Genomic DNA, 27,852 nt, shown 5'->3' with positions numbered 1-27,852 from the left:
TCAGATTTTTCTTCTTATAAGAGTTCAAAAATGCTTAACTAACAACCTGGCAGAAGAGATTTCTTTACCCACTCCTTATACTTGACGGAAATATTGTTTAATTGCTTAGCCTGATTCAAAATCCACCTGCTGCATTATTATTATTAAATAAGATTATTATTATTAAATAAGAGTACAGTAGTTAAGGCACTCCTAAAAAAACCCCAGCTGGACCCAGACGACATGGCGAACTACCGGCCAATTTCACTCCTCCCTTGCATAAGCAAAATGGCCGAGAAATTGGTCAATGGGCAATTGTCACAATTTTTAGAAGTAAATAACATCTTACGGCAGTCCCAAACTGGGTTTCGCCCGGGCCATGGCACAGACACCGCCCTTCTCGCCGTCATCGAGGAGGCAAGGCGCATTTTGGATTCAGGAGGGTCAGTGGCAGTGATCCTCTTGGATCTTAGTGCAGCCTTCGACACAGTCAACCATCGTGTCCTACTCCATCGGCTGGCTGTGGCAGGGCTCGCAGGTTCGGCGCTCAGGTGGATAGAGTCCTTCCTCTCAGGGCGCTCAGTCCAGGTATGGGATGGCAATCACCACTCTACCACCCTCCCCCTTACGAGCAGAGTCCCCCAGGGGTCGTCACTAAGCCCTACGCTGTTTAATGCTTATATGGCCCCTCTCGAAGATGTGGTTACTCCCTTCGGGATTAAAATAGTGAGCTACGCGGACGACACGCAGTTGGTCGTCTCACTCTCCCAACTGGACAACCACCCGGATAATCTGTCAAACTGCCTCACGGAAATTCACAACTGGATGTGCGAGTCATCGCTTAAATTAAACGGGTCAAAGACCGAAGTCATGCTCATGGGTAAGCAATGGGCTACCATCCCCCCATCGTTATGGCCAGAAGTGTTTGGGGAAATCCCCACCCCGAAACAAGAAATTAAGACCTTAGGAGTCTGGCTAGACCCCGAGCTATCGATGAAAACCCAAGCATCCAAAACAGCAGGTGCCTGCTTCGGTCTTTTGCGCACCATTCGCAGGATCTTCCCACTACTTCCGCCCCTATCTAGGAAACTCCTAGTCCAAGGTCTGATCCTTGCGCGGTTGGACTACAGCAACATGGTATACCTGGGAGCTCCAGAGGCTACCATGGCTAAACTCCAACGCACACAGAATGCAGCCGCCCGACTACTGATGAACCTCCCCTCCAGAGTATCAGCCAAACCAGCAATTAAGGCCTTACACTGGCTCCCAGTTCGTCAAAGGGTCGAATTTAAGGCCCTGTGTACGGCACATAAACTGCTGAATGGTTGCGGCCCTGCTATCCTGAGTGACCTGGTCACTCCCTACAAGGCCCCTAGGTCCCTTCGCTCGGAGAATGAGCATCTGGCCAATATTCCCAGATACAGGAAGACACGTACCGGTGGCCGGTGCTTCTCCGTGAAGGCATCCGCCGGGTGGAACTCACTCCCTCGCACCCTGAGGCTGGAACCCAGCTATCGGATTTTCAGGAAAAAACTGAAAACGCTCCTATTCCCAAAATAAAGTCCCCTTCTTTTTCCTCTTATCTCCTCTGGTTTCCACAAACAACATAGCGCGGGGATGCCTTCGGGTCACCAGGCGCTTTACAAACCGCTAAATAAATAAATAATAAATAAATAAATGTTGAAAAGGTAGGCCTGTAGTTGTAGCTATTTTTTGGGACAAGTGCAATGTTTCTGTGAAATGGGCTTGTCTTACTTGACTGCCCTTTCTGCGTTAGATGTAGAACTGCAAATGTGATAGAAAAGTAATGTATGCAATTTATGTTATAGAATAGAGTCTAGAGATATATATATTATATTTGGGAGTTTTATATAGCGCGAACTGGTCCCGAAGATATCAAGAGTGCTTTACATGAGCATCAGTTGTATTACAGGAGACATGCAATCTTTGTTGGGGGGGGGGGGGAGGGGGGTTAAGTGATTTGCACAGAATCACAGGATGTTGGGCATCCCTACCGAGACTCGAAGCCGGTTTCCCAGATTCGAGGTCGACCGCCCTATCCATTAGACCACATCCTCTCTCCAATATATCTGATAACTGATGGATGATGAACGGTTTATTGTTTATTGAATGCACAAGATTTTAGAAAGAATTGTGGACGACTAATGGAAACACTGCTCCATTTGCCTTCACCTTTTTTAATTCCATGTCTTCCCTTTTTTCCTCCGTTTTTATGTTAACCCTAGTTTAGGAAGAATTTACAAACCGTTGATTAATCCAACCTATTATCTTTCTCCTTTTTGGAACACAAAGTCGGTGATATTATGCATCTCGTACCTATAGAATTTCTGAAGCTACACCATTCCCTTTAATATGGTTTGCTTTATGTGGACTTCTTATTATATATTTGGAACAAAATCTTTTGTTGAAATTCTATCTGTGTATTGTCAGTCTCTTTTCATCTTTTTCTTATTGAAGGGGATTTAGAAAGACCAACTTACATCCAGATGGCCTCATGGCCACTTTGCCCTGGGAGCCATACAAATATTGCTTGTGAGGATATGAGGGTGTAGGGCAATGTGGCCTACAGGAAGAGAAGAAGATGTTTTTTGATGGTCGTAGTAAAAATTGTCCAGCTATACATCAAAGAGAATGTTGATACATGACATGGCAAATGAAAATGTGGGAACCTTTGTGAAGATTGTTCACATCTACTCCAGGTCAGATGTGGACGAAGGAAATCTTACTAAATCACTGCATGGGTATTGGCTGCCCCAGGCAGAAGAGGTTTAGGGGGCTCCCATTACTTATACTGAGATAAATACATATTCTAAAAATCATTCTTATGATTATGACAGACTAAAAATCGGAGTTTACCTATGAATTACTTTTTTAGTCACTGGAAAAATACGGTAAGGCAGGCCTTTGAAAATGAAAATGCTGCTTCAGCATATGCAGTAAGTAAAAATATAAATTATACTACTGCAGAGACATGCCAGCTACATACTAGGCATGTCTTATTTTTAATAAATTATGCACCTAACCTTTATTGGCAAGAATTACATTATATTGGTGGTATAAGTAGGCTTTCAAAAAGGCTTATTCTGACATTAACATCTCTCACAGGGGTGGTAAAAAGCCGCATGCAACATTTGACTATCATATCAATTGTCAAATTTGTGCGCATTTTGAGTGTGGCGTTACCTGAAAGTCAATTGGGTTTAGCTAATTAGTTGACACTATTTAGGAGGTACAGGGAAGCGCTTACCCGTGTCCGATTAAGTAGAGGTCTAAAAAGGCCGGGAAATCAGTCCAAAAAGACAAAGGAAAAAAAGCTGGGGAGAATATGCGAAATGGCAAATTTTCCTTTAACTGGCTGCACCACCATGCAGAGGGAAACCTCTTGGTGGCGTCTTCTTTAGATCAGAGGAGTTTCACCCGCCTCCTGCTGTGGGAGCAGTACACACAAATAAAATGCAATAAAATAGCTTTATTAACATTTTATTATAAAGCTCACAGGTGCAGGTTAGAGTGTGAGGGTGGAGCTATTACTGCTGATTCGCAGCATGGATAACGCTGCCTAAAGTTTAAAGTGTGCATGTCACATTGGACAGCTGCCGTGCGATGGCCAGCCCAACATGCGCAGTTCAGACCTTTCTGATCCGAGCTGTTAGACAGCCGGGTAAAGTGCAGACACAGGCCCCCAGTCTCAAAAGAGCACTGGCTTAGCCTGCTCCAACCTATCCTGTGCTTCTTGCAGGTTGATTACTATTATAAACAGCATTGTAAAGAGTCTTCCAGACACAATCCAAGATGTTTAGTAATATCTTTAATGGAGCTTGTAAATCAGCTTCCACATCTATGTCTTAATCCCGCTCGTCGCCAATGTAAAGAGTTTTCCAGACACAATCCAAGATGTTTAGTAATATCTTTAATGGAGCTTGTAAATCAGCTTCCACATCTATCCCAGTACATCCATTGAATGCCTCTTGAGCATTCCTTCAGTCTTAACATTCTTTTGGAACTGATGACATCATAGTGTCATTTACACATTACTACAAGCATGAGGGCAGCTCCTGGATTGGTTAGGTTGGCACTAGGGCTCTGTTCTGGGACCCATTCTCAAAGTCACGGTCGGATGTCCAAATACGTTTTTAATTACTAGTTTTCTCCCGTGTTCCTGTCTGTGGATCCCAGACTCTGTGTCACTTCCAATCATCTGGATCAAGGCTCTGGTAGAGCTCATAAAAAGGCAAGAATAACAGAAAACAGGACAGTCTGAAATGCTGTGTATACCCTTGGAGCAGACTGAATCTTGTCCCTGCATCCAGCTGAACAATTTAATTCAATTCAACAACATCTGAAACTTTGTTGTGCATGGCCCCCAGAACTCTCCTACTGAACATGAGGCCCACACCAGCACATGACAGAAAAGAGAATAAGTCTAGAGTGAACTGAAGTGATGTGTGTGGCTCAGTCCACGTTGTGCATTGAACCACATGGAAAGAAAATACAGGTGTTACTGAAGTGAGGGCAGACAGGAAGAGATGGCAAACCGAGGGAGCTCCTTGTGCAGCTGCATTGAGGTCAGTAAATGCCAACATTTTTAACATTTAATTAATTATACCTTGAAAACTTTAAGGTCATCGATGCAGTCCTTGTTTTTAGTACGTTTGTTAATCTTGCATAGTTGCATATCCTAAAAGTGTTAGCTATTTTAAGGATATTGTTTCTGCATTTTTTTCATGTAGCACATTACTGTTTTACAGTGCATACTTTTAACTGAGCCGCACAAGGTGTTTATAATGGTCCATGATTGAGAACTCTGGAACTGAGGCCAATGGCACTGTGAGTTTCTCTCAGTGCCTGTTAGTGAGTGAAGAAGGTGTTCAGAAATTATGAAGTCCAACCAATCCTTCGCCTCTCTGCTGAGAACACACAGCAGTGGTCATGTATTTCAGTTGTAATTGTGTTTCTGTGCAAATGGGTGTGATGGAGGTGCACTTTTTTCAAAATAATGACTAGGCAAAAGTAAAAGAAAATGCAGGGTTTGCTCGCTACTTAAAAGTCATCCCTAACTTTTGCAGCCCACCATTTTCAAATGTTATCATCTGCCATTCATGGGGCACATAGGTGCAAAGAATTTAATGAAGCTTGTGGAAAGCTCAAGTAATAAATAGGCTGTGTATAGGCTGCAAAAAGCCATATTTTGGCTTCAGAACCCATAGAAATACAGTTTATGGGTGATAGTTGACTGGAAAACAATCGGCTGAAGCTAAGCCACATGCAATCACTCATTTCCTAAAATACCAAATTCTGAACATATTTAACCATATATAATAATGAGAGTACATGACATAAAATGTGTAACATTTTAGATACGTTTATTCAAGAGAGGGACCTTTGTGCTCTACTCTAGAAGTATAAGCAGAGGCATTTTATGTGAGTGAAAGGTGCAAGCCAAGATAAACTATTCCATGCGTGTATGTAATAAAATGTCAGGCCCACAAGGCTGCAACTTTGAGGCAGAGTGACACACACTCATGTTACCAGGTTGCTGAGTCACCGCTTGATTGCTTCACACGGGGACTTCAGATCCCAGGCTTCCGTTTTCACACCAGGAGGAGCCGCAATTCACCCGCGCCCGGAGGCTCTAAAAGGCTGCTGCGGCTCCCACTCTGCAGGAACCGCTTGATTGCTTCGCACGGGGAATTCAGATCCCAGGCTTCCGTTTTCGCGCCAGGCGGCGCCGCCATTCACCCGGGCCCGGAGGCGCTAAAAGGCTGCTGTGGCTTCCGCTCCGCGGGATGCGCGCGGGCACGAGCCGAGGGAAGCCCGGGCCAAGGGCTGGCCCGTTTGAGCCCGTTAGAGACCACAGGAGGCCAGGCCAGGCCCCCCCTCTAAACCCACCGGCTGACCAAGGTGAGCCCACTACTGTTTGTTGCCCCTTTTCGGTATTATTGCACGGGCCAATTGCTGTCATCGTGCACAGTTATGCTGAGCACTCGCAAGGGTAAGAGCAAGGGGAGAAATGGCCATATGGGTGGAAGTGTGGCTGGGACCCTGGACCACTTTATAACCAGGGCCAGTTTGGTCTTAGCCCACGAAATTGACCTGACTGAGCGCCGTTTATCTTTAGACCCCCTGCAAACTAAATGATCGTCTCTGGGTGGATTGATGTCTGTACGCTCACCCGAACACTGTGTGGTTGTAAGCATGGATCCTCTCGACTCGGCAGGAGTTATTAGCCAGTCTCCATCTGCACCGCCGAACATTTCAACAATAATGAAGTTTCCAATTAGCTCTACGCCTGATGAGCTGGTGCATAAGGGCTTAGTGTGTAGTCCATTTCCACGCGTTACTACAAGGTCTGTGCCCAAATCTAAATCGCTAGCCATTTAACCACTTCAGAAGCCATCGATAAAGAAGAAGCGAGGAGGGGGCCCCCCAAAGGAAAAAAAATGCAAAAATGCCAAAAATGAACAGGAATGGTGGGACTGTGATTTTAACACCGACTTTAACTGCGACAACGATAATCGAGCCTCAGTCTATCGCCCCCATATTGGGTGCCTCAGATTTGGACTCGGCTGGTGTTCCTGCGCTTGAAGCTGACAAGAGCTAGTGGTCCAGTTTGGGCGCCTTATTATCGGCGTCTTTATCCCCAATCCTTGAGAGATGGACACTAATTGAGGAAAAACTGTCAAATATTGAATTGTTTGTTGTGTCTAATCTTGGTTCTATAAAGGCCTCATTGGGGGGAAAACAATCGCCCTCTGAACCGACATCAAATGTGTTGTATAACCCTGTAATCTCTAATCGCCCTTTGGCCATCCCTCTATTATCTAATTCAATGTCTTCATCACCAAAGGGAATGCCGGGGCGGGTATTGCTTCTGATATTGGTGTAGTGTCCCAGGGAGGATGTGTGGGTAAGCTGGGGAACTTATCTAGTGAATGTGCCCAGTTTATTCCGAGTACCCCTAGGGTGGAGGGAGGTAGGCCCTGTGCTAGGATAGTAAGTAGCATTCCACCTAATATTCCACCTAACAAGCCTATTTGTGGTTTAGATGGCCAACAAATTATGGTCCCTGGGCGTTCTGGATGTGGCTCTGGTCGTGATTCTCTAACAGAACACTATGGGCTGATCATTAGCTTGGCCAGAAGCGATCATAAGATACTACATCTTCCCCCTGCTGCTGCTCCATTGGTGGTGGTTCTGAGGAATGTACTGCCCTTACGAGGTGGGCAGAGTGAATCTACTGACCAGTTAATGGCAAAAACACTGCACTGGTTAAGTGTACATTTGAAGGAAGCAGGGGTTTGGGTCTGGGATATTAGTAACCAACTGATAATGGCCAGACGTTCACCTTGGGTTGGATATTCCGTTAAGGATGGGGGGGTGACTGTGTGGTTGCCAATTTTAACAATGAGCATGTAGTCAGACTCCTATTGGAGTGCCTAGGGAATAGAAATGAAGGGCACTGCCCGGGAAAAATATCTCTCCTACCTCGGGTTTTTTTTACAGACCTCACTATCATTCCCAGTTAGGAGGGGGGGTTCACAATGTCCATTATAGGGCCCTAGGACGACCGTTTGACCTTAATCTTGTTTGCCCCTTTGTCCAGTTTAGATGCCTGTGATTGACTGTCACCGGTAGACGTAACAGGGACAGATGACATTCTCAATCAATTTGTTACTCTCCATGTGATAGATCCAGCCCTTCAGCTAGTAACATCTAGCGGACCACAGTGTGCTGAGGAATTGGCACAGATAGACCACGGTGAAGGATCAAATCCCTGCACATTAAGTATTCTATCGTGGAATATTGCTGGCTTGCAAGCAAAGACTAGTTCTTCCGATTGGTCTAATTTCATAGAGTTCTATGATATTATTGTCTTTCAGGAGACTTGGTCTCTCAGTACCATCTTTCGGCCAGGATATTTGGCATTTGGTAAGCCAGCAATAGCGAGTACTAAATGCCGACCGTCAGGTGGATTAACCACTTGGGTAAAACAACAGGCAGGTTACCAGGGAGAAGAATTAGAGACTAATAATCCGGATATTCAGGTCAATAAAATAAAATCTGAGTTTGAACCCGAGTTCATATTGATAAATGTCTTTGCTAGAGGGTTGTTGGGTGGAAGGGCATCACCGACCGTCTCTAGCCTGGACGTATATATTAAATCCTTAAAGGGGTCATGTAATTGGATTATTGCGGATGATTTCAACTGTACATTTGAGCCACTTGGCTTAGAAGATGGGAGCCTTACCTCTGATGAGGATGCTATTTGGGGTGTTCCGTCTTTGATGCTCGTCCCTATTAAGAAATGGACAGAAGCTGTCCTACAGTTAAAAAGTGTAACACTGGAGAGGGGGCTTCGGGCTGCAAACGGAAGATCTATATCTGATTGTAAAGGTAATCATACTTATTCTAACAGGCTAAGAAGCAGTAGGATTGATTACTTTCTTATTAAATTAGAATTCTGGCAAAGGATGAGGGACATGGAGGTCCTGTAAAGACCAGAGAGTGATCATGATCCCCTGATGTTGACATTAGAGGCAAAGTATTGTATGCCCCATAGGGGTAGTACAGATATCGCAACAGCAGATGTAATTATGTCTCATGACTACCGTAGGCTAAAATGGGTACGGGTTTTCGAGGATGAAGGCATCATGACCCAGATTAAGTCAACACTTGCAGATTCACTTACAGTCCTCTCGCAACTTGACCATAATGAGGCCACTCTTCCAGCCCTTACAATAGCCCATGAGGCTTTTTTTGCCAAGCTGAGATCCTTTTTTATAAAACCAAAAAAAAGAACTAATGTGTACCCTATCTATAAATCAGCGAAATGGTATGATAGGGCTTGTAGGATAGTATACAGGGATTTATCTAAAGCCATAAGGGCAGGTTCAACGCAGGAGGTAAGGAAACTAAGATCTGAATATAAGGCAACTCAACAACGGGCAAAGAAGGCCTTTGATGAAAATAGATGGAGGGATTTGTTAGACGCTAGTAATGGGAAAAACTGGTGTCGATTTTGGCAATTAATTAAGTGGGGAAGTGATAATGCCGGTCCGGTACCAGTTGACAATGTCCCCCTGAAGCCTGGGTTGCACATTATCAGACCCAATTTTCATCGCTTACAAAAAGTATTGGGCAGTACCAATGTGCAGTAAATTGAGCGCGCTCTTGATGGGATAGCTGTAGGTAGGGCCCCGGACCCAGATTGCATCCCGGCGGACTTATTTAAATCTGACCTGAGGAAATGGTCAAATATATTTTTATTTTTGCGAATAGTCTGGTCAGAGGTGCCCCCATCCCGGAATCCTGGCGCGGGGCTGAAATTATCCTGATATATAAAAAGGGGGATCGAGCCAGCCCAATTAACTATCGGCCCATAAGTCTCATTGACACGATGCAAAAGCTGGTGGCTAGATTAGTGCTAGGCAGGGTAAATAGGTGGATTGATGATAATGAAATTTTATCCACCTATCAAGCAGGATTTCGTTCCCATGTTAGCACTATTGATCAAGTTTTTAGATTCATGTTAATATATTGGAATACAGTGATCTTAGCAGGGGGGACCCTCTACGCAGCATTTATAGATCTCAAATCTGCATTTGATTTAGTCCTCCGCAACAAGCTGTGGGACAGTCTTAATGAAGTAGGGATGCCCGCTGAGATCTTATAATTTATTATAAAATTACATGAATCTACTTATGCCCAAGTCCGATGGGGTCAACAGGGTGAGGTAACTGAACGTTTTTCTGTGGATAGGGCAGTTCAGCAGGGGTGTGTTCTTGCCCCTACCCTTTTCTCGTTATACATAAATAATGTTTTCCCATATTTTACTGAATATCCTACGGACGCTCCTACTCTTGCTGCATCGAGGGTCCCTCTCCTAATGTTTGCAGATGACACTTTAACAAGTTGGTCTGCAAAGAGCCCTTGATAGATTTAGTCTCTTCTGTAATGACCATGACCTTGTAGTACATGTTGACAAGACGAAGTTCATGGTCTTACAAAAATATAAGATAGTGAAAGCTAGAGTAGAAATGAACAACGCGCCACTGGTACAAACTGACTCCTTCACATACCTGGGCGTCACCATGGGCAAAAGAATGAATTGGAAGCCGCAGATGGACCTGTTAGTATTAAGGCATAATCAATTAGCAGGGGCCCTTTTAAAAGAACACCGGCTATCACAAACTAAACCCGTTGCTTCACATGGACAAAATCTTGTTAAAATATCTTTATGATCACATTCAATTGATGTTTCCCAGAATGCCAAGAATACCTATATTATGCTAGTAATATTCACAGTCATACAGCTGGGCACTATAATGGCCAGAATGCTCAGAGTACGTCATTCATGGCCACCATTATGTCAGAGTTGGAGAAAAGTGAATTTTCAGGCTTGCGATTTGTCATAGCTGCCAGAATGCCCAAAATATGTCAATGATGACAGTTATAATGCCAGGGACACTAATATGCCAAGAAAGGACACCACTCTGCCACAGATGAGCCCAGCATGGCATGAAGCAATGTATAGTGTTGGTGCCCCTTGACACTAGGTAGAGCTTCAAGGGAGCAATGCTGTTTATCGTGAAAAAGCAAAATGCCAAATACAAATGCAGAGAGACAGACACATAAATGTGCACACAAAGAGGCATGCTCAGTGAGCTTTGTAGGTGACTCTCAGCTCTGAATCCAACTCCTGCCCACCTTGGCTCCTGGGCTGATCATGCACCTAACTCCACACTTTCTCTCTGGCTCCTGATCTCCAACACTGAAGTAAGTCCACTCTGAGTCCAGCTCTTGCTACTGATTACACTCTTCTTTCCTGGCCCATCGTTCACACACATTGAGTGACTGATAGAGCGAGGCCTACGACATGTCACATCTCCTTGTGTGTGACCTTACTGGGTTTGGAGTTGATACATGCCTCATAGACCAACACAATGCAGGCCCCATAGGTTGCAGGCCTCTATAGGCCAACACAGTGTGTGTTTGTGTTGTAGCATGAGGCCCTTCCATTGGTTTGGGTTGCTGAACTCTAAGAGTCTTCAGATGAGCATGACTGTCTTCTGTAAAGTGCATATACCTTCTGAATGATGTACTGGGCTGAGTTTCACTCTGGAGAGCTACTTCCGGAGTGCTGTTGAGCTACCACTAACACCTGAGCTCATGAATTATACTGATACAGCTCTACAAACATACAAAGAAAGCTGTGATTAAATATATTAAGCAAACCTGTAGGCTTATGTATTGCTTTGACTGATTGCTACTTTGCAGTGAAATGTCGTTGGGCTTATTAAATGTGTCAGGCGGTGTTCTGTCTGTTTTGCCTCCCTGTATGAGACTGCATTCAAAAGATGTGGGGGCATATCAACAAAGAGCGGCGATAATTTTCGCCCAGCGCGCCTAGCGCTGATTTCCCTAACGCCGGCTATCGCTGAATTAAATTGCCGTGTTAGCGCGTTATCATCAACGCATAACTCAAGGGCGATATATAATCCAGCGACAGCGGGGAAATCACCGTTTAGGAGGGAACATCGCTGGTTTTCCAGCGATGTTCCCTGCAAAACAGCGATATGCTTGATGATACGACCCTGTGGTCGTAACACATCAATCCACCTCCCATTGTCAACATACATTAGTCAAGATTTTAGTAGACGTTAGTTTTCGGTGAAAACCGCGGTTTTTACCAAAAACTAACGTCTGCTAAAATCCTGAGGGCCACCTTGTAAATATGGTGATGTGCATTTAGCGATAATTTACAAGGTAGTCCATCAGGGGTACGCCCAGTGATGCCCACTTTGCATCTCATTAGAGATGCAGAGCGAGGCGTCGGCAAAACGGCTGCTGACATGCGCTAATGCATGTCAGTACCGGCTTGCAAATAGGGTGAAAAGAATATCTCCGCTTTTTTGGCTTTAAAAGCCAAAAAAGCGGAGATAAGGCCCTCGTAGTGTTGGGGCCAAAGTGTGGAGTTAGGGGGAGGGAGGCTGCATAAATTAAGCTGTGTCATGGGCCTCATCTGTCCCCTCCAAAACCCTTCCCAAAGACACAATTGTTAAGATGAACATACAACTGAGATCACAAGTGAAAAATGAAGGATAGTAAGGAAAGAAACCTGGTCTGACTAGTGTTCTCTAGAAGAATTTTAGGGGTGCCCCCAGAATACAGAGAACACAATGAGCTAGAGAGGGCGTTGTGAAGGATCAATCATGCAAGTCTACGTTTGATGAACAGATTGCTTTTATTAAAAATGCTGTCCTTCCATTACAGCGCTACGGGTGACCGGTGTGGATTTTCAGCTATCTGCAAACAGGACGGCCCATAATACCAAAGACTTTAGCAACACGAACCTGATTGTGAGAAGAGGCCAGCCATTCAACATAAGTCTGAAGTTAAGCAGAGCTCTCGGATCTCAAGACACCCTTGGGTTTACCGTGGAAACAGGTAATTACTTGTGATGCATCAATCACACAGAACAGCAAGGTAATCGTGCATGACTGGTAGTCAGATTGCAGCCTCTCATACAATGCACATCATGCAGACATAAAAAAGTCCTGATTGACGAGCAAATTCTCTGTATACCATAGGAAATTTGCAAGGAGACAATCTCAGCTTTGCTATCTTTAACACTCTCGATTTACAGGCTCTCTTAATCTCTGTCCACACATGTAGTTATCATTGTTGCTACTGGGCCACATCTGTAGAGGACAAACTGCATCATTGCCATGTAGACTTTGTTATACTCTACACTCGCAGGCTGATCATACTCACAAACATCTCTGATGAACCTAGAATTTGTGTATTGAACTTGTCTTACAGGGTTGCTGGTTCCAAAGGGTGCCATAAATGTTTGACTTTCTTCATTCCATGGATTTAGGGGTAACCAGCTGTAGCAATCAGTGCCCATTGTTTTTCCCTCTGCTATCACTGGCTTTGCCCTTTCAAACCTAGTTTCTGGAGTTTTGCAGGAAGCAGCAGGAACATAAAGTAAACAGGTTCTCAGGAGCCTTCATCTAGGTGCTTTGCAGTAATGTAATTAAGAGACTGCTGAGAGGCTAAGGGTGGTGCAAGTGGTCAACCCTGTGATGTCAAATTTTACTATATGTCACTTCCGCTAACCCAGGCATTTTGGTGAATCAACATCCACTCTTCACGCTTGCACTGACTGAATATATTGCCCCTGGAGAACACATTGAACACGCAAACATGCCCACTATTGCACAATCATCTTACTTGGCTCCTCAGGCTTTCACCGCCAAGTATTCCATTGTCTACTCATTTCACAAACAAGAAATCACAGTTCATAGTCACTTGGCATTGGGGTAATCCCTCAATACACTCAGTCACAGACTAGCCATCTCAATGATGTGTTTGTTTTATAAAAAGAAAAGCTTGTTCTTTCAAGCTCACATTCAAAAGCCAATCCAACTACAATCCACATCACAGAGAAACAATCAACAATATGTATAACGTATTGATGCATCGTCGCCTGACTGGCATCACACACCCCTGTCAAAGGCAGAAACTTTCCAAAACACACTGCCCTGGAAGAAGGCATCCCTCATCGGAACCTGGATAACTAGTAATGTCAGCCACACTTATGTGCACTAGAGTGACCACCTCAATCCAGGTCAATACAGTCCAGCTTGAATTCTTCACCAATAAATCCTTATTTTCAGGTGTATTGATTTAATTAATTGAACTGAAGCAAAGCAAGACTACACCACCCAGAGTGCATAATGTGATCCCCCAAAAAATCAAGATTGGGATTGGCATTACCTACTAGTTCGTGCTCGACACGCAATTATCAGTGCAAGCCAAACGTGACAATGCTTATTATGTGGGTGGGATTTTTCCAGACGCACACACATGACTACCAGTGTAAATCTGAGGTCCTGATTTCAGACCCTCTAATATCAACCAAGAGAGTCAAATAGAGAAAGAACTTCACTGTTTCTGTCCGTCTTCTTTCTCCTGCATGCTCCTGCCACTAAACCTAGAATTCAGCAAACAACAGTAGTTAATGACAGCATTATAAGCAATGTGATTGGCTTAGCCAATCCCAGGATTCCATAGAGGGTACTAAAACACATTGCTCACATTTCTTTTCTGAAGGTCCTTCACCATCAGTAGCAAAAAACACAAAAGCTGTGTTTCCACTCTCAAGAAATGCAAGCAGCGGTACCTGGAGCGCAGTTCAAGGTTCAAGCAGCTCCACCTCCATGATGGTCAACATTACCAGCCCGGCCAAAGCCGTCATCGGTTCCTACAAATTCAGCGTGCAGACCTCCTCCGGTGGCAGAACATCTTCAGCACCATTTGGAAACTTTATGCTACTCTTCAATCCTTGGGTTTCAGGTACAACCTTCGATCTTTATTTTTAAGACTGGGGTCTTCTTGTACTCTCTATTTCAATGTCAAAGTTTGTTACTCACCACAAATGGTTACAAAACGTTGGTAAGAAGCATTCAAATTTACCACACATAAATATAATCACTACCAAAGGCGTGTTTTCTGATCCCTTGTTCTAAATCACTATGAGTTAATCCTCTAAAACATTAACCTGACATTTCCTCAATGTCTTGCAATTTTGAGTCCCAGAACATTTTCACAAGCAGATATTTTATCAGTGTCACCTTACACAATAATTTGGTGTACGTGTCTATATGTAGCTACTCACAAAACACACACAACTGTGGCTTAACCAAAGTTTCCTTTGGCATTAAGAACAGAGCAATTGAATATAACATTCGGTTTCCAAACTACTATCAGCAGTTTAGCTCACTATGTGGATTAGTTTGCCATGTCAGTGGAGTTCGAAGTCCCTGGCTCAAGTAGCCGTTGACTTATGTGATCCTGATTTCATCACCCTAACTGATATGATACTTGTTTCTGCTCAGGCGAATTCCTATCTGGAGCTCCTTGAGAAGAACCATGTGTATTAAGAGTGTGCAGCTCTGCAGTCAAGTGCAAGGATCTTCTCAGGGGTGGTTCCTCCACTATGGCGGAGGAGCATAGCCCCACTGCTTTCAAGCAGTGCAGAAGAAGAACACATAAAAAGATAATACCTTTTAGTTATTATCTTTTTATGTTTGGCTGCTTTGCAGGTGGGCGGGTGGGTGGCTGGTGCTGCCCTGTGAGCAGGGCAGTGAAGGGGTGGTTTGCCCACTCCTAAAAGTGTACAGTGACTGTTTTTCTACTTCTCCATGGAGGCTGAATTACAGCCTGCATGGAGAACAAGGCCACCCCTACAGCCCCTGGCTGAGCGCCATATAATGGCTCTCAGACCAATCACAATGCTGCAATTGCAGCGTTTGTGATTGGCTTAGGGGAGGGAGCCTGGCTGCCTGCTTCCTGTTCCTGAAATCGGAAGCAGGAGCAGCAATGAGGTACTGGGCGGTGGCAAGGTAAGTGTTTTTTTTTAATTACCTTTTTTCCCTCCCTCCTGCAATCACGACCTGAGGATCCTCACCCCACTGCCACAAAGCAGGAAAACATAAAATGATAATAGCGTAATGTTATTATCATTTAATTTTGTCCTCCTGCTGCGGCAGCTTTGCATGAGGGGCGGGCTGCAGAGCAGGGGAAGGAGTGTTTGCACCCTCCTAAATGCGCAATGACTCAGGCCACCCAAAACCGTCATGAACACTTTCCCTGTTCTCAATGCAGGCTGCATTACAGCCTGCGTGGAGAACATGCCCGTTCCTCCAGCTCCTGGATGAGCGCCGTGTCACGGAGCACAGACCCATCACAAGGCTGCATTGCAGCATTGTGATTAATCAGGAGAGCCTGGGTGCTTACCGATCACAGTGCTGCATTGCAGCGTTATGATTGGTCTGGGAAGCCTGGCTGTGACAGAGTCCGAGATGGAGGAGAGCAGGAGCAGCAAGGTATGTGTATTTTATTTTACATTGTGCCGCATGTTCACCACCCCCGCTGCCCTCCGCACCACCTGTGAGCTCTACTGGCCGCCACTGTGGACAACACAGATTTTCGTCCCTGCATTCGCAGAAAGAATCCTGCCTCATGCATATTAATGAGCCAGGACAACTTGCAAATGGTTGTTTTGCACCCCATTGATTTGTGCATCTGTTGCAGCACAGCAAGAACAGCAACTCAAATGTTGAACATCAGGCCCTGCATTCTGACTGGCTGATTAAATATTGCTGCATTGAACTTTTCAGATTTTTAGTAGACAGGCAATTACTACAAAATGCTGTCCTCTTTTAAAGATAATTAATGGGCTGTACAACTGGAACATACTATCTATGTTCTAATATAGAAATAGAACAACATGTTATAATTTATTTCATGGCTAATCAAATAGACAAAAGGTCTAGAAGCCAACTGTCACAAGAATACATAAATAGCCCGCAGGGAATACATTAGAGTGAAGTAAATGTATGTAACCAGTTTATATCTGACACAAATGAATATTATGCCCTCAGGCTTTGTGTTCATGTGTCTATGCTGTGTAAACAATGTCTATGCAAAATGTCCTGCTCAGCTTATAAGACGCCAGGCAATCCAGAACATAGATTCTATGTCAGGACCGGAGGCAAAGATTATGCCTTCTTTCTTCACTTTATTAATACAGCAGCGTGAAAGAACTAACAATACTACGTTTCCCATGAACCATAGGGAAAAAAAGTAGTCATTTGTAAACAACCAATCAAGTAAAGGGACAATGTCCAATCAGGGTCTGCAAGGCTCCACATAGTCCCTTGTTAGTGTCCTGTTCTCTTTTCTTCGCTGCTGCGAAGCCAGTTAAGTCCCCTCACATTCTTCTCAGGTTTGAGGGGGGCTTGGAATGTAATGGTTTTCACTGCTATTGTTGATATTTTTTCACCTGTATGGACTTGCGTGTTAAGCGCATTTGTTTATAGGTGGCGCCGCTTTTAAGTGCTCGAGCGCCGAGTTCGTTTGTGTTCATTTATTGAGGATTTTCGTGCTTCAAATATTTTCGACGCGCTGTTGCTTATGTTCTTAACGCGTATTGCGTTGGTCTAAGATAGATTCTACAACGGGAGCGAGGGTTTTCCCTCACTCCTACACGGTATTGAGCTGGTGTACAGGCTTCGGTCCTCCCGCCGCTGGGGGGCGTGGGAGGCAGGGACTAGCGTGACGCGTCTCTGGGGTTTTCAAACTGTCTTCCAGAGATGCGCGCGCGATTCCTACATGGAGCCCTGATGCTGGTAGACGCCATTTCACAGTCCGTAATCGGCACGCGAGCCATAGGCAGTTGCTCGCGGCCATTTCTTTCATTGATAACGCTCGTCCCTTCATGTGAAAGGTTTAAGAGTCTGGTAATTGCGCATCAGCGCGCTGACACCTCCCTGGGAGGTCTTGTATTGGCCTTTAGGCCTACCATTGAGGGGACATTTCCAGCCCAGATTGTTATCCTGTTGTGCTTCTGAAAAGGTTTTTACCAGCTTTTGTCCCCTTACGGCCAGTCACCCTATATGATTGTGGTTAGACCACGTGAAAATATATTTTAAACTGAATCCCAGTTTTGTAACGATTGCCATTGGGGCATAACTAGTAATTTATCCCTCCCTGGTCGTAATGGAGTATTATGACGACTTCCCTGAGGAGGAGGAGGACCCCCATGGCGGAAATGCCTAGGGGTGATGCTTTCTATGAGGCTGTTGATACCTCAATCTACAGGGCAGTGGACCAAGCGATTTCACCCTTAGAGGACAGGCTAACAAGGGAGATAGTACAAGCGTTCTTGCGCCTGGAGCGTAGACCTGCTCCCCTACCTGCCCCGTCCCCTACTTGTTCGGATAACACAGACCCTCCCCCAACTAAACGCCCTTGTGCACCAGGGGTGGACGTAGACGCTTTTGAGCGCCTCAAGCAGGCTTTTATTGATAGTCACCCTGCCAGGAGTTCTGGGGTCTCCCCGTCGCCAACCCTTTCCCTGGGGTTGCCAGGCCCTTCATGGGACCCCGATTCCAGTCCGTCTCGACCATGGCTTCCCTCCCGACTTTCCCAGGTTCCTCAGGATTCTTCTGTGCCCTCGGACTCGCAGCCACCTCCAACAACCTCAGATATGTTAGATCCTAACGACATGGTGCACCCCCGTTCATCGGACTGGGTGCCAGCCGAAAAAGTAGCGTCGTATGTCGCCAAGCATATTAGACGTCCTCTAGAGAAAGAGGCGAGAAATTGCCTGCGAGCGGAATGTCCGCGTCCTTCCCTGGAGTAGCGCTTACACCGGAGATTGACCCTAGAATGTCTACTTTTTTACAGAAATTTATCAGAGATCCAAAAAAGGGAATTGATAGATCTTGGAGGGCGTGCCAAGATAAACTTTTGGATGTATTAGGTCCAGCCACTAAAATCCTGGACATGGCAGAGGAAGCAAAAGCTTTGGATTCCATGATCTCTCCCGAGACGCTATCCGGCTGGGCTCAGCGGGTAGTGATTTTCTGGGCAATGCCAACTGCGCCCTTTCCACCGAATGGCGTAGGTCCCTCCTTATCAAAATAGACCCGAAACTCGGTGACCTTGCAGATTCGGAGGCGGGTGCCATTGCCCAGGGAGGTCTGTTCGGTGAACCCTTCATTAAGGAATTGGGCAAGTTTGTCAACACCTTTACCTCCCTCGTGTTTGTCAAGGGGCCGGTCGAGGGAGGGGCCACTCGACCAGTCGGCTGAATTACCAAACCGGCCAGAGAGGCCCCGGACAGTATCAGGACCAGTCAACATTTGGCAACTTCTACCCCACCAAAGGTCGCCGAGGCAAAGGCAGAGGTTTTGGAGGAGGAACATCCAGCACAAACTCTGGTGAGTGTTCACCCTTTTTCCCCACAAAACATAGGGGGGCGGCTGGCCAGTTGTTACGGGGCATGGTTATCCATCACACACGACACGTGGGTGCTTCAAACAGTGAGGGGGTTCCATATAGAATCTGTTGGAAACCCAGTGCAGCATGCCCCTCCGTGGCCCATTCAGTTTTCACTACACGATACAGGCCTGGTGGACGAGGAAGTGTCTTCACTTCTCGACAAAGGCGCTATTTCGCGCACGTCGCTACACCCGAGGGGGTTTCTCAGCAACATCTTTTTGGTCGACGAGACCGACGGGGGCAAACGCCCAGTTATAAACTTAAGCGAATTCAACTAATGGTTGATATACCGCCATTTCAAAATGGAAGGGATTCACCTCCTGCGAGATGTCTTGCGCCCCCTGGATTGGATGGTCCGCTTGGACCTGAAAGACGCTTATCTGGTGATCCCGATTTTTCCACTGCATCGCCGTTTTCTCCAGTTTGCCTGGCGCCATCAGGTTTACGAATTTACGGCTCTCCCTTTCGGTCTCTCTTCAGCGCCCTGGTGTTTCACCAAGGTTCTCAAGCCGGTAGTGGAAATTCTGAGAGCTCGAGGTGTCAGACTGATTGTTTATCTGGACGACCTCCTCTTGATGGCATCCTGCCCACATGTTTTGACGGCGCAACTTCAAATGACAGTGACTCTTCTTCAGAATCTCGGCTTTGTGATCAATGGGAGAAAATCCCTCTTGCAACCGGCTCAGTCCATTACCTTCTTGGGGTTCGTCATAGACTCAACCTCCTCCACTCTGAGTTTACCAGCATAAAAGATTGCAAAGATTCGCCATGAGTTGCGACGGGTTCTGGCCACTCAGCGAGTGCCGCTTCGTCAATTGGCGTGAGTAGTGGGGCTCCTCTCGGCTTCCATTCAGGCTATCTTTCCGGGTCCTCTCCACTACAGGGCCCTCCAACGCCTCAAGGCGTACTTTCTGCGCAAAGGATATCCGTACTCCCACAGGGTCAACTTGTCAGACGAAGCGCGGAGCGAAATTCAATGGTGGTTAACCCACATGGAGGCGTGGAATGGAAGAGTGATCTTCGGGGCTGTTCCGGATCTGGTTATAGAATCCGACGTGAGCAGACTTGGTTGGGGAGCACGTTGCGTAGACCTTTCCACAGGGGGCTTGTGGTCTTCAGAAGAACAGAAATTACATATAAATTGTCTCGAACTTCTGGCAGGCTCATTTGCCGTAAAATGTTGGACGAAAGATTCAATGCAGTCGTGTGTGCTCCTAAAAATGGACAACGTGTCAGCAGTCCGTTACATCAACCATTTAGGAGGCACCAAGTCGAAAGCTCTGTCGGACCTAGTGGCGAGTTTCTGGCAAAATTGCCTGGACAGCCAGGTGTCAGTCACGGCGGAGTATCTTTCGGGCCGCGACAATGTGGAGGCAGACTTCCAGTCCCGACACTTTCGCGATTCCAGTCTCTGGAAGCTGGACCGCTCAGTCTTTGTTTCCCTCAACGACCTTTGGGGTCCTTTAACGGTGGACCTGTTTGCGTCCCGCCTGGACCACCAGCTTCCGAAGTTTTTCAGTTGGAGGCCCGATCCTCGGGCGACGGCCACGGATGCGTTTCTCCAAGATTGGAGCAAGGAACTGAGCTATGCGTTCCCTCCTTTCGCGATGATCACCCGGTCGACCGCTCAGGTCCGCAGGCAACAAGCGGATTTAGTCTTAATCACCCCTCTGTGGAGGTCTCAAGTGTGGTTTCCAGTTCTTCTGGAACTTTCCTGGGATTTTCCAATCCTACTCCCCCGGCTTCCGCTACTTCTCAGGGGTCCGGACGGCTCACCTCATCCTCTGATATCCACAAACTCGCTGTGTCTCATGGCTTGGAGGATTTCAGGGGTAGATGGCAAACCCCGGGTCTTTCGCAAGCGGCTGAGGATCTCATCTCCAAAGCTTTAGTGGACAGTACAGTTAAAAGGTACAGGTCCGCATGGGGCAGATGGTCCCGTTGGTGTATGCAAAGGGGTTTCGATCCCTTGGTCGCGGATGTGGTCCACGTTGTGAATTTCTTGGCGTGCCTTGCGTCAGACCGGCTTTATGGGATGTCAATCAAGTTTTAAATCTTTTCCTTTCATGGCAACCTAACAGGTTTTTATCCCGTAAGGAGTTGTCAGCGAAACTTGCAATGCTCTTACGCCTGGTGTCTTGCCGTCGAGTGTCTGACGTCCGCGCTCTGGATATTTCTGGGCGGATCTTCACTCCAGATGGAGTGACTTTTACCCTTTTACGCCGTACCAAGTGCCACACGAGGGTCATCTCTTACCCAGAATTCCCTGACTCTCCTAAACTTTGTGTAGTTCGCTGTCTCAAAGCGTACGAAGAAATGACGGAGGAATACCGTCCTCCGGGAGAGCGTCAGCTTCTCATTGCGCTCCGGAAACCCTTTAAAGTGGTTTCCTCACCCACCATTGCTAGTTGGGTTCATTGAGTGATGTCGGAAGCAGGCATTAGCCTCAGACTGTTTGGTGCGCATTCTGCGAGGGGAGCTATGGCATCTAAAGCCTTCGGTTTGGGTGCCCGCTTGGAGGATATCCTCAATGCGGCGGATTGGTCCTCGGATTCCACCTTCACGCGTTTTTACTTCAAGCCAATTCTAAATATGGCTCATCTGGTTGTGGGCAAGCTTTAAACAAGCATAATCCTTGCCTCCGGTCCTGACATAGAATGAAAAATTTCCTAACTATCGTAACGGAAAGTTTCAATTCTATTAAGGACTCGGAGGTGAGGATTATCCCGCCCTATGCTCTTGGAAGAGACCCTCCCCCTATGGAAGTAAGTAAATATTTTGTCTTCTGGTCATCCCTTTGGGGGAGGCAGTTGGTGGTTGCGGCTCTGGTGAATTGCTGTAATGATTCATTTTGGCTGAATTTTTCCCTATACGAATGACTTCTAGGGTTGTAATTTCCTCTGGTGATGCTCCTTCGTTTGTTGCAGGTTCGGATACCCACGAACAAGATTCCTAAAGATGAGGATTGGGCTGTCTTCGCGCTCCGAAAGAGGAGAACAGGACACTAACAAGGGACTATGTGGAGACTTGCAGACCCTGATTGGACGTTGTCCCTTTACTTGATTGGTTGTTTACAAATGACTACTTTTTTCCCTATGGTTCATGGGAAACGTAGTATTGTTAGTTCTTTCACGCTGCTGTATTAATAAAGTGAAGAAAGAAGGCATAATCCTCGCCTCCGAGTCTTTAATAGAATTGAAACTTTCCGTTATGATAGTTAGGAAATTTTTCATTCTCAACCACTGAGGCATGTTATCTGCTTTTGCTTTGACACCAAAGGTGTCCATCACAGTTCTAGAAATGCTGATCCAATCCCGAGGATTAGGATAACTGCTGACTATTTAAATCAGTTCAAATTAATTTAATTAGATGTAAATGTGTTTTATTCGAATAGCCTAAACATATTGTACAGATCCATGCCTGCATGAATACAGATGAACTTCCCTGTCTCACATGTTCAGAACTAGGTCCTCATGCTCCCTAACTTGGTGATGTTATCACGACTGGACTGGGAACACAAATCAGCCCAGGCAATTCAGCTGACATGACCCGGGGGGTGCTAATGGGAAGCTCTGCTGCTGGCCACTTTAGTAACACTGCTCCCGTTTTTGTTACAGGGGGCCAATATTGCAGCACTGCTTCAAAATCAGCTTCTACCACTCGAAAACCGGCTCTCACCCTTCCGGCCCACCCAGAAAATGGCCAGTGCCCCTTACGGCAGGTCTGGTCCTGGATGTTATAGCATATAAAGCATACATTGGCCTTCTGTAGGACATAAAATCATTTAGAAGACTTCACTGGTGAGACCAGGACTGGCCATTCTACAACTCTTGCATTTCCCAGTTGACTGCAGGCTATGGGCCTGCTTCAGAACAGAATAGGCTGCTGTTAGAAATGGGGTTTCTCGTTTTCAGAGTATGCAACCTGTACAATCAGGAACCCCCAATCTAGTCAGGGTAAGATAGATAGACACTAAAAGATAACCTGTGCTCACCTTCTGGTAGTTTGGCACGGAACAGTCAGGCATATCTAAAAAGGCAGTGTATAAAGTATTTGTGCAACACACACACAGCAAAACATTGAAAACACCACAAAATACTCCACACAGGGATAGAAAAATAGATAATACATTTATGAGTAAAACAAGACCAAAACAACAAAAATCCAATGAGTAGAAGTGAGTTATGAATATTGAAAGTTCAAATCAAATTATAGTACTAAGAATCATAAAACGCCAACCAGGGACATTTGGTCATGTTAGACTGGGGTAAATCCAAAGTTCAGGCAGACAGCGACAGTAGGCAGGCTGGAGGTAAACAGCCCTGCGTGTGGGAAACAGTACACTGCCTATTCAGGTGTGAGTGACAGCTCCCCCTCACTTCCTGCTCTGGAAGAGCTATCAGAATGCAGATGAGTTTTCTGTCACAACTACCCTTCCTGTATTGAACAAAGTTTAGCTGTCACCCACTCTGGATGTCAGTGGCATTCAGAGCTGTAGGAGCAGAGAAAAGCCCACTTACTGAAAGTGGCATTTTTAGAATAGTAATTTTAAATCCAATTTTACCATTAAAGAGGATTTATTATTACCATTACAAAGATATGAGACATGATGTAGCTACTCCTTTCTAATCAGAGATTACAGCTTAGATGGTATTAAGGAAATCTCATTATTAACCTATGATGGGAGTAGGCCTCACAGTAGTGAAAAACTATTTGGGTGTTTGCCACTATCATGTCATGCAAAACTTAAAAGTACATGTCCTACCTTTTACTTGCACATTATACTGCCCTATGGGCTACCTAGGGCTTACCTTAGAGGCGACGTGTAATAAAAGGGGAGCTTAAGGATTGGCAAGTAGTTTTAAATGCTAACTGACAGTAAACCGCACACACAGGTCCTGCAATGGCAGGTCTGAGACAGGGTTGAAAGGCTATATGTGTGGGTGGTCTAATCAGTGCTGCAGGCCCACTAGTAGCATTTAAGTTACAGGCCCTGCATGTTTGGTATATTACTTTCAAGGTACTTACTTACAGGTAAACTAGAACATGTCAATTGTGTATACACCAATGTTACTATGTTTAGGGGAGAAACACATGCACATTAGCACAGGTCAGCAGTGGTAAAGTGCTCAGAGTCCTAAGGCCACTAAAGAGAATCAGCTAAAAGAGGAGGCAAGCAGGCAACGGTTTAGGTGAATACCACCATAAGGAAGACAGTCCTAACAGTTGCCATGACCCAAACATAATACCCTCCTCAACCCCATATTAGTCATAAACCCCGTCAGTGTGGGGCTGGGTTGAACATATCTGCCAAGGCTGATTTAGGTTTCTAGTATGGCTCTCGCCGTTGCATTTTATAAAGCTTTACAGATCTTTGAACCATCCTTGGGTGGGTCCTTTTATCACTACAGTCATACAGATCACACATCCCTTGAGTTTTGGGATCAGTTCGCTGCTGTAGCCAAGTACATTCTGTCTGGCCATCAGAAGTTACACTTATTTAGCGTGGCCTGAGACTGGTGACTTGTAGGGCCCCTGGAGTTATAAGGAAATCACAAACAAAATAATGATGCGGAGTTCCCTTAATTATGTGACAGAAGGAGGCAAATTGTGTGGCACAATGCGATACATTCTGGGGCAGTATTCAATATTTTGTATTATAAAAGACATTACAAAAGAGTAACTGGGCAAAGAGTGTACATTATCAGTTTAACACCTGAATGGAGCAATCATTAACAAAAAGGGGTAAAAATAACAATTGCAACTGCGCTGCCACTGTTCTGTACATCAATTTTTCGCTTTCTAAGCAATATTGCTTTTTGATAACAGTTACACATAATATAATGCAGTAGAGGGTCTTCTGTGTGTCAAGGATGTTGGATCCCTAATTATGTGGAAAACAGGGTAGAGCAGCATAATTCCTTTGGTCCCAGGGTTAGGGCAACCATGGATGCAAATGAAGCTATTCTAAGGTCTTAAAAAAAGTGGAAAAGTGAGTTTGTGCTTAAGGAAAACCACGACGTGTGTGGTGGATATTAGAAAGGTTCTTGAAATCACTGCAATAACTGTAAATGTTTTTTTTTTTCCTTTCGTTAGGGGACGATGTCTACATGGCAAATGATGCTGAGAGGAAGGAGTATGTTCTGAATGAAAATGGAGTTATCTTTTGGCATATTGATGGCTCTTCTAGACCTTGGGACTATGGACAGGTAAAGTGAAAATTACCATCCAAAGGGTCTTACATTACGTTTTCTGCTGGCTTCCTAAGATAAGACTGCATAATAACTTCAAACAAACATTAGCAAAGCTAATAGGTCTGACCTTTGCAACAGTGCAAGGTTTCTTTTTTTGTATATATGCAATATGCAAAAAGGCAAAACAAAAAGTAAAGAAAAGGCCCAGAAAGCAAGGCACACCCGCCCTGGCAGTGAGGGGCACTCATTTTTCTGCCGTCTCGCTCAGGGGTTCAGGCAAATTGCCCTCACTCACAGAGCAATTGCTGAAGTGGGTGTAAAATTCATGTTATGGTTGATGAGGAGACTCCAAAAGGTGAAAGCAAGAATAAGTTTATTCTAGTAGAGTGATCCCATCCATCCAGCAGGAGATGTCAGGTACAACTGACCATTAACAGAACAGTCATCAGTGCACCAGGTTCTATCACAATGGTGCACTTTCAAGCATAATCAACATGACAGTAATGTGAACTTCATTAAAGCAGCTTTTCACTGTTAACATCTCAAGGATATTTCACATTAGCAATTTAAGGATATTACAGTTGGTTGACTCATTGCCTCATGCTCAGTGCTGTGGTGATCTAAAGCAAAATGTTAGGGACACTGATATTCCATTCTCTGGGAAGGCATATGGAGTCCAGAACCCCACTACCCTACTCAACAATTCAGTTTGTGAAATGTAAATACTGATGCAACATACAAATTTGAGAACAAAAGACCGGGGCCTGTTTTACTGACAGTGTGCATTTTAACTGTTTGCGCCACGGCGCAGCTTTAAACAGGTGTGCTGGATGCAAACAGGGAAGGCACGTCCTGTTATTATGAATACACTGCCTCAGGGCAGCTGTAAATTCCGGCATTCAGTGAAATATGGAGCTGGCTGCTTTAATCAGCCACTCCATCCTTCACAGTGCAGGTGGACCCAATCTGCACTTTGAAGAGGAAAGAGAGATCCGGTGCAGGTAAGTGCAGTGCGTGACTGCCCTTGCCTGCAGGGGGATTCATGGGTGGTCCATTGCGCCACCTCTTGTGGTACACTGGGAGTGTGCCTCCTAAGGGCCTGTATATGACTGTAATACAGCTCACGCACAGAGGCAAGGAGATTCCCGCATTTGCATAAGGCCACGACCCTGTGCAAATAAGTGAACAACCTCTCATGAAAGCGCTGGTGCTACATGAGTACCTGTGCTATCAGTATTGCTGAAGGGGCCCCACAAGCGTCTGCTGCCCCTTCTGTAATACCATTGTACCTCAGAGCTACACAAGGCAGGCACACACACTCTTTTCACTAGCAGGGCACAATGTATAATAGGGCTACAGGTGCAAAAGGTTCTTTCATTAACACTTGAGAGGAAGAACCCAGATTCACTAATTTGAGCGGCGTGTGGGCCTAAATCAGCTTGTAGGGAATGAAGCCCTGTACAGTGAAGGACACCTGGGGATACTTCTCTCCTGAATTGGAATCAGGGCTGGACTGGGAACACAAATCAGCTGTCAGCTATTGTGAGACATACCTTGGGGACATTTGAATTGGATTACATTGTCGTTGTTTTGCAGTGAGTGTAATCATAGCCATTTGTTTGTTAAATGGAAGGTAGTGAGGCGATTAAGGAGGAGGGTATCACTGTTGAGATACACTCCATTGCCCTATCCCACATGCCAACAACATAATGCTGGTAAATAGAGTGATATTAACATGTACATTCTAGGAATAACCTAATTCTCACAGGCTTTGCCTTATTTTTGCAGTTTGACATAAATATTCTGGAAATCTGCTTCAAAATTCTCGATAAAAGCCCAGATTACAGAGAAAATGCGGCAGAACATGTTTCCAAGAGGAACGACCCAAAATACATAGGAAGGGTGCTCAGCGCAATGGTAAGGAATAAGAGGTTTATTTATACAGTACAGCCTGACAAGATGTATGCAATCCGAGGGGCCAATGCAGTAAGGTTTGATCTTCTCAGGGTGTGGTACTGATGGATTATATTGCTGACTAGTTTGTCAATGCTTTGGATGTGGCTGAGTTGTTGAAAGGTTCTCCTGTGTTATGGCCTCATGTAAAGTAGCCTGGAATGTTGGAATGGGAATACTACACCTGATATTACCAATGCTGGGGGTATTAGGTTCATCAGATCCCTACTTTGTTGGAGGGACTTAGTAGTTTATACCCTAATGTTCAGATAGTAACATGCAGATATTGTTTTTTCTGCACTGATTCTCACATTTAATACTACAATTGCAGGGATGAGTCCAAGGACAAAGTTTTCCTGATATGACTTAGAGGATTTGTTGCCTGATAAAAAGAAGCATTGGCAAAGCTAATAGGTCTCGCGTGCAAGAGCAATAGGATTTGGCAATATTTTGTAGCCATGCGGTTCAACAGTATCACTGATGTGTAGAGTAACAAAAGTTAATAAAAACAATGCTATGACATGGCCATTGCTCTACCGAGGCAATACAGATGGAGGGAGGAAGGGTGGAAGGGGGGAGAGAGAAGGACACCAAAGGGCAGGAGAGGACAACGGAAGATGGGTGGGAGGGGCTGGGGACAAGCAGACAGAAAATGGAGGGTGTGTAAAAGGGACTGGGAGCAACCACATGGACAACAGAGAGTGAGCTAGGGAGGTCTGGGGCAGCCACATGGAAAATGGAGGGCCAGTGGAAAGGGCATCTGGGAAGCTGCTGAACATTTTAGGGTTGCTGGGAGGGGTTCGGGTAAGCAGATTGACAAGAGAAGGTGGGTGGGAGGGCTGGGGGCAAG

The 27,852-nt window shown here is 45.4% G+C and overlaps 1 protein-coding gene across 1 annotated transcript in view; it reads left to right on the top strand.

Moving 5' to 3' along the window:
* LOC146812217 (protein-glutamine gamma-glutamyltransferase E-like) overlaps nucleotides 1–27,852 on the top strand; it is an 89,809-nt gene that overhangs the window by 11,677 nt on the left and 50,280 nt on the right. The window contains exons 2-5 of the mRNA XM_085619246.1: nucleotides 12,274–12,447; nucleotides 14,119–14,361; nucleotides 24,952–25,064; nucleotides 26,838–26,966. Coding sequence (XP_085475372.1) covers nucleotides 12,274–12,447; nucleotides 14,119–14,361; nucleotides 24,952–25,064; nucleotides 26,838–26,966 — 659 coding nt within the window. The remainder of the gene's footprint in view (nucleotides 1–12,273; nucleotides 12,448–14,118; nucleotides 14,362–24,951; nucleotides 25,065–26,837; nucleotides 26,967–27,852) is intronic.

The sequence above is a fragment of the Triturus cristatus genome, chromosome 7 (assembly GCF_964204655.1).
Source record: "Triturus cristatus chromosome 7, aTriCri1.1, whole genome shotgun sequence".
In the NCBI taxonomy this organism is placed as follows: Eukaryota; Metazoa; Chordata; class Amphibia; order Caudata; family Salamandridae; genus Triturus; species Triturus cristatus.
The sequence above is the reverse complement of the archived record's forward strand: the minus strand, read 5'-3'. Positions and strand labels throughout refer to the sequence as shown.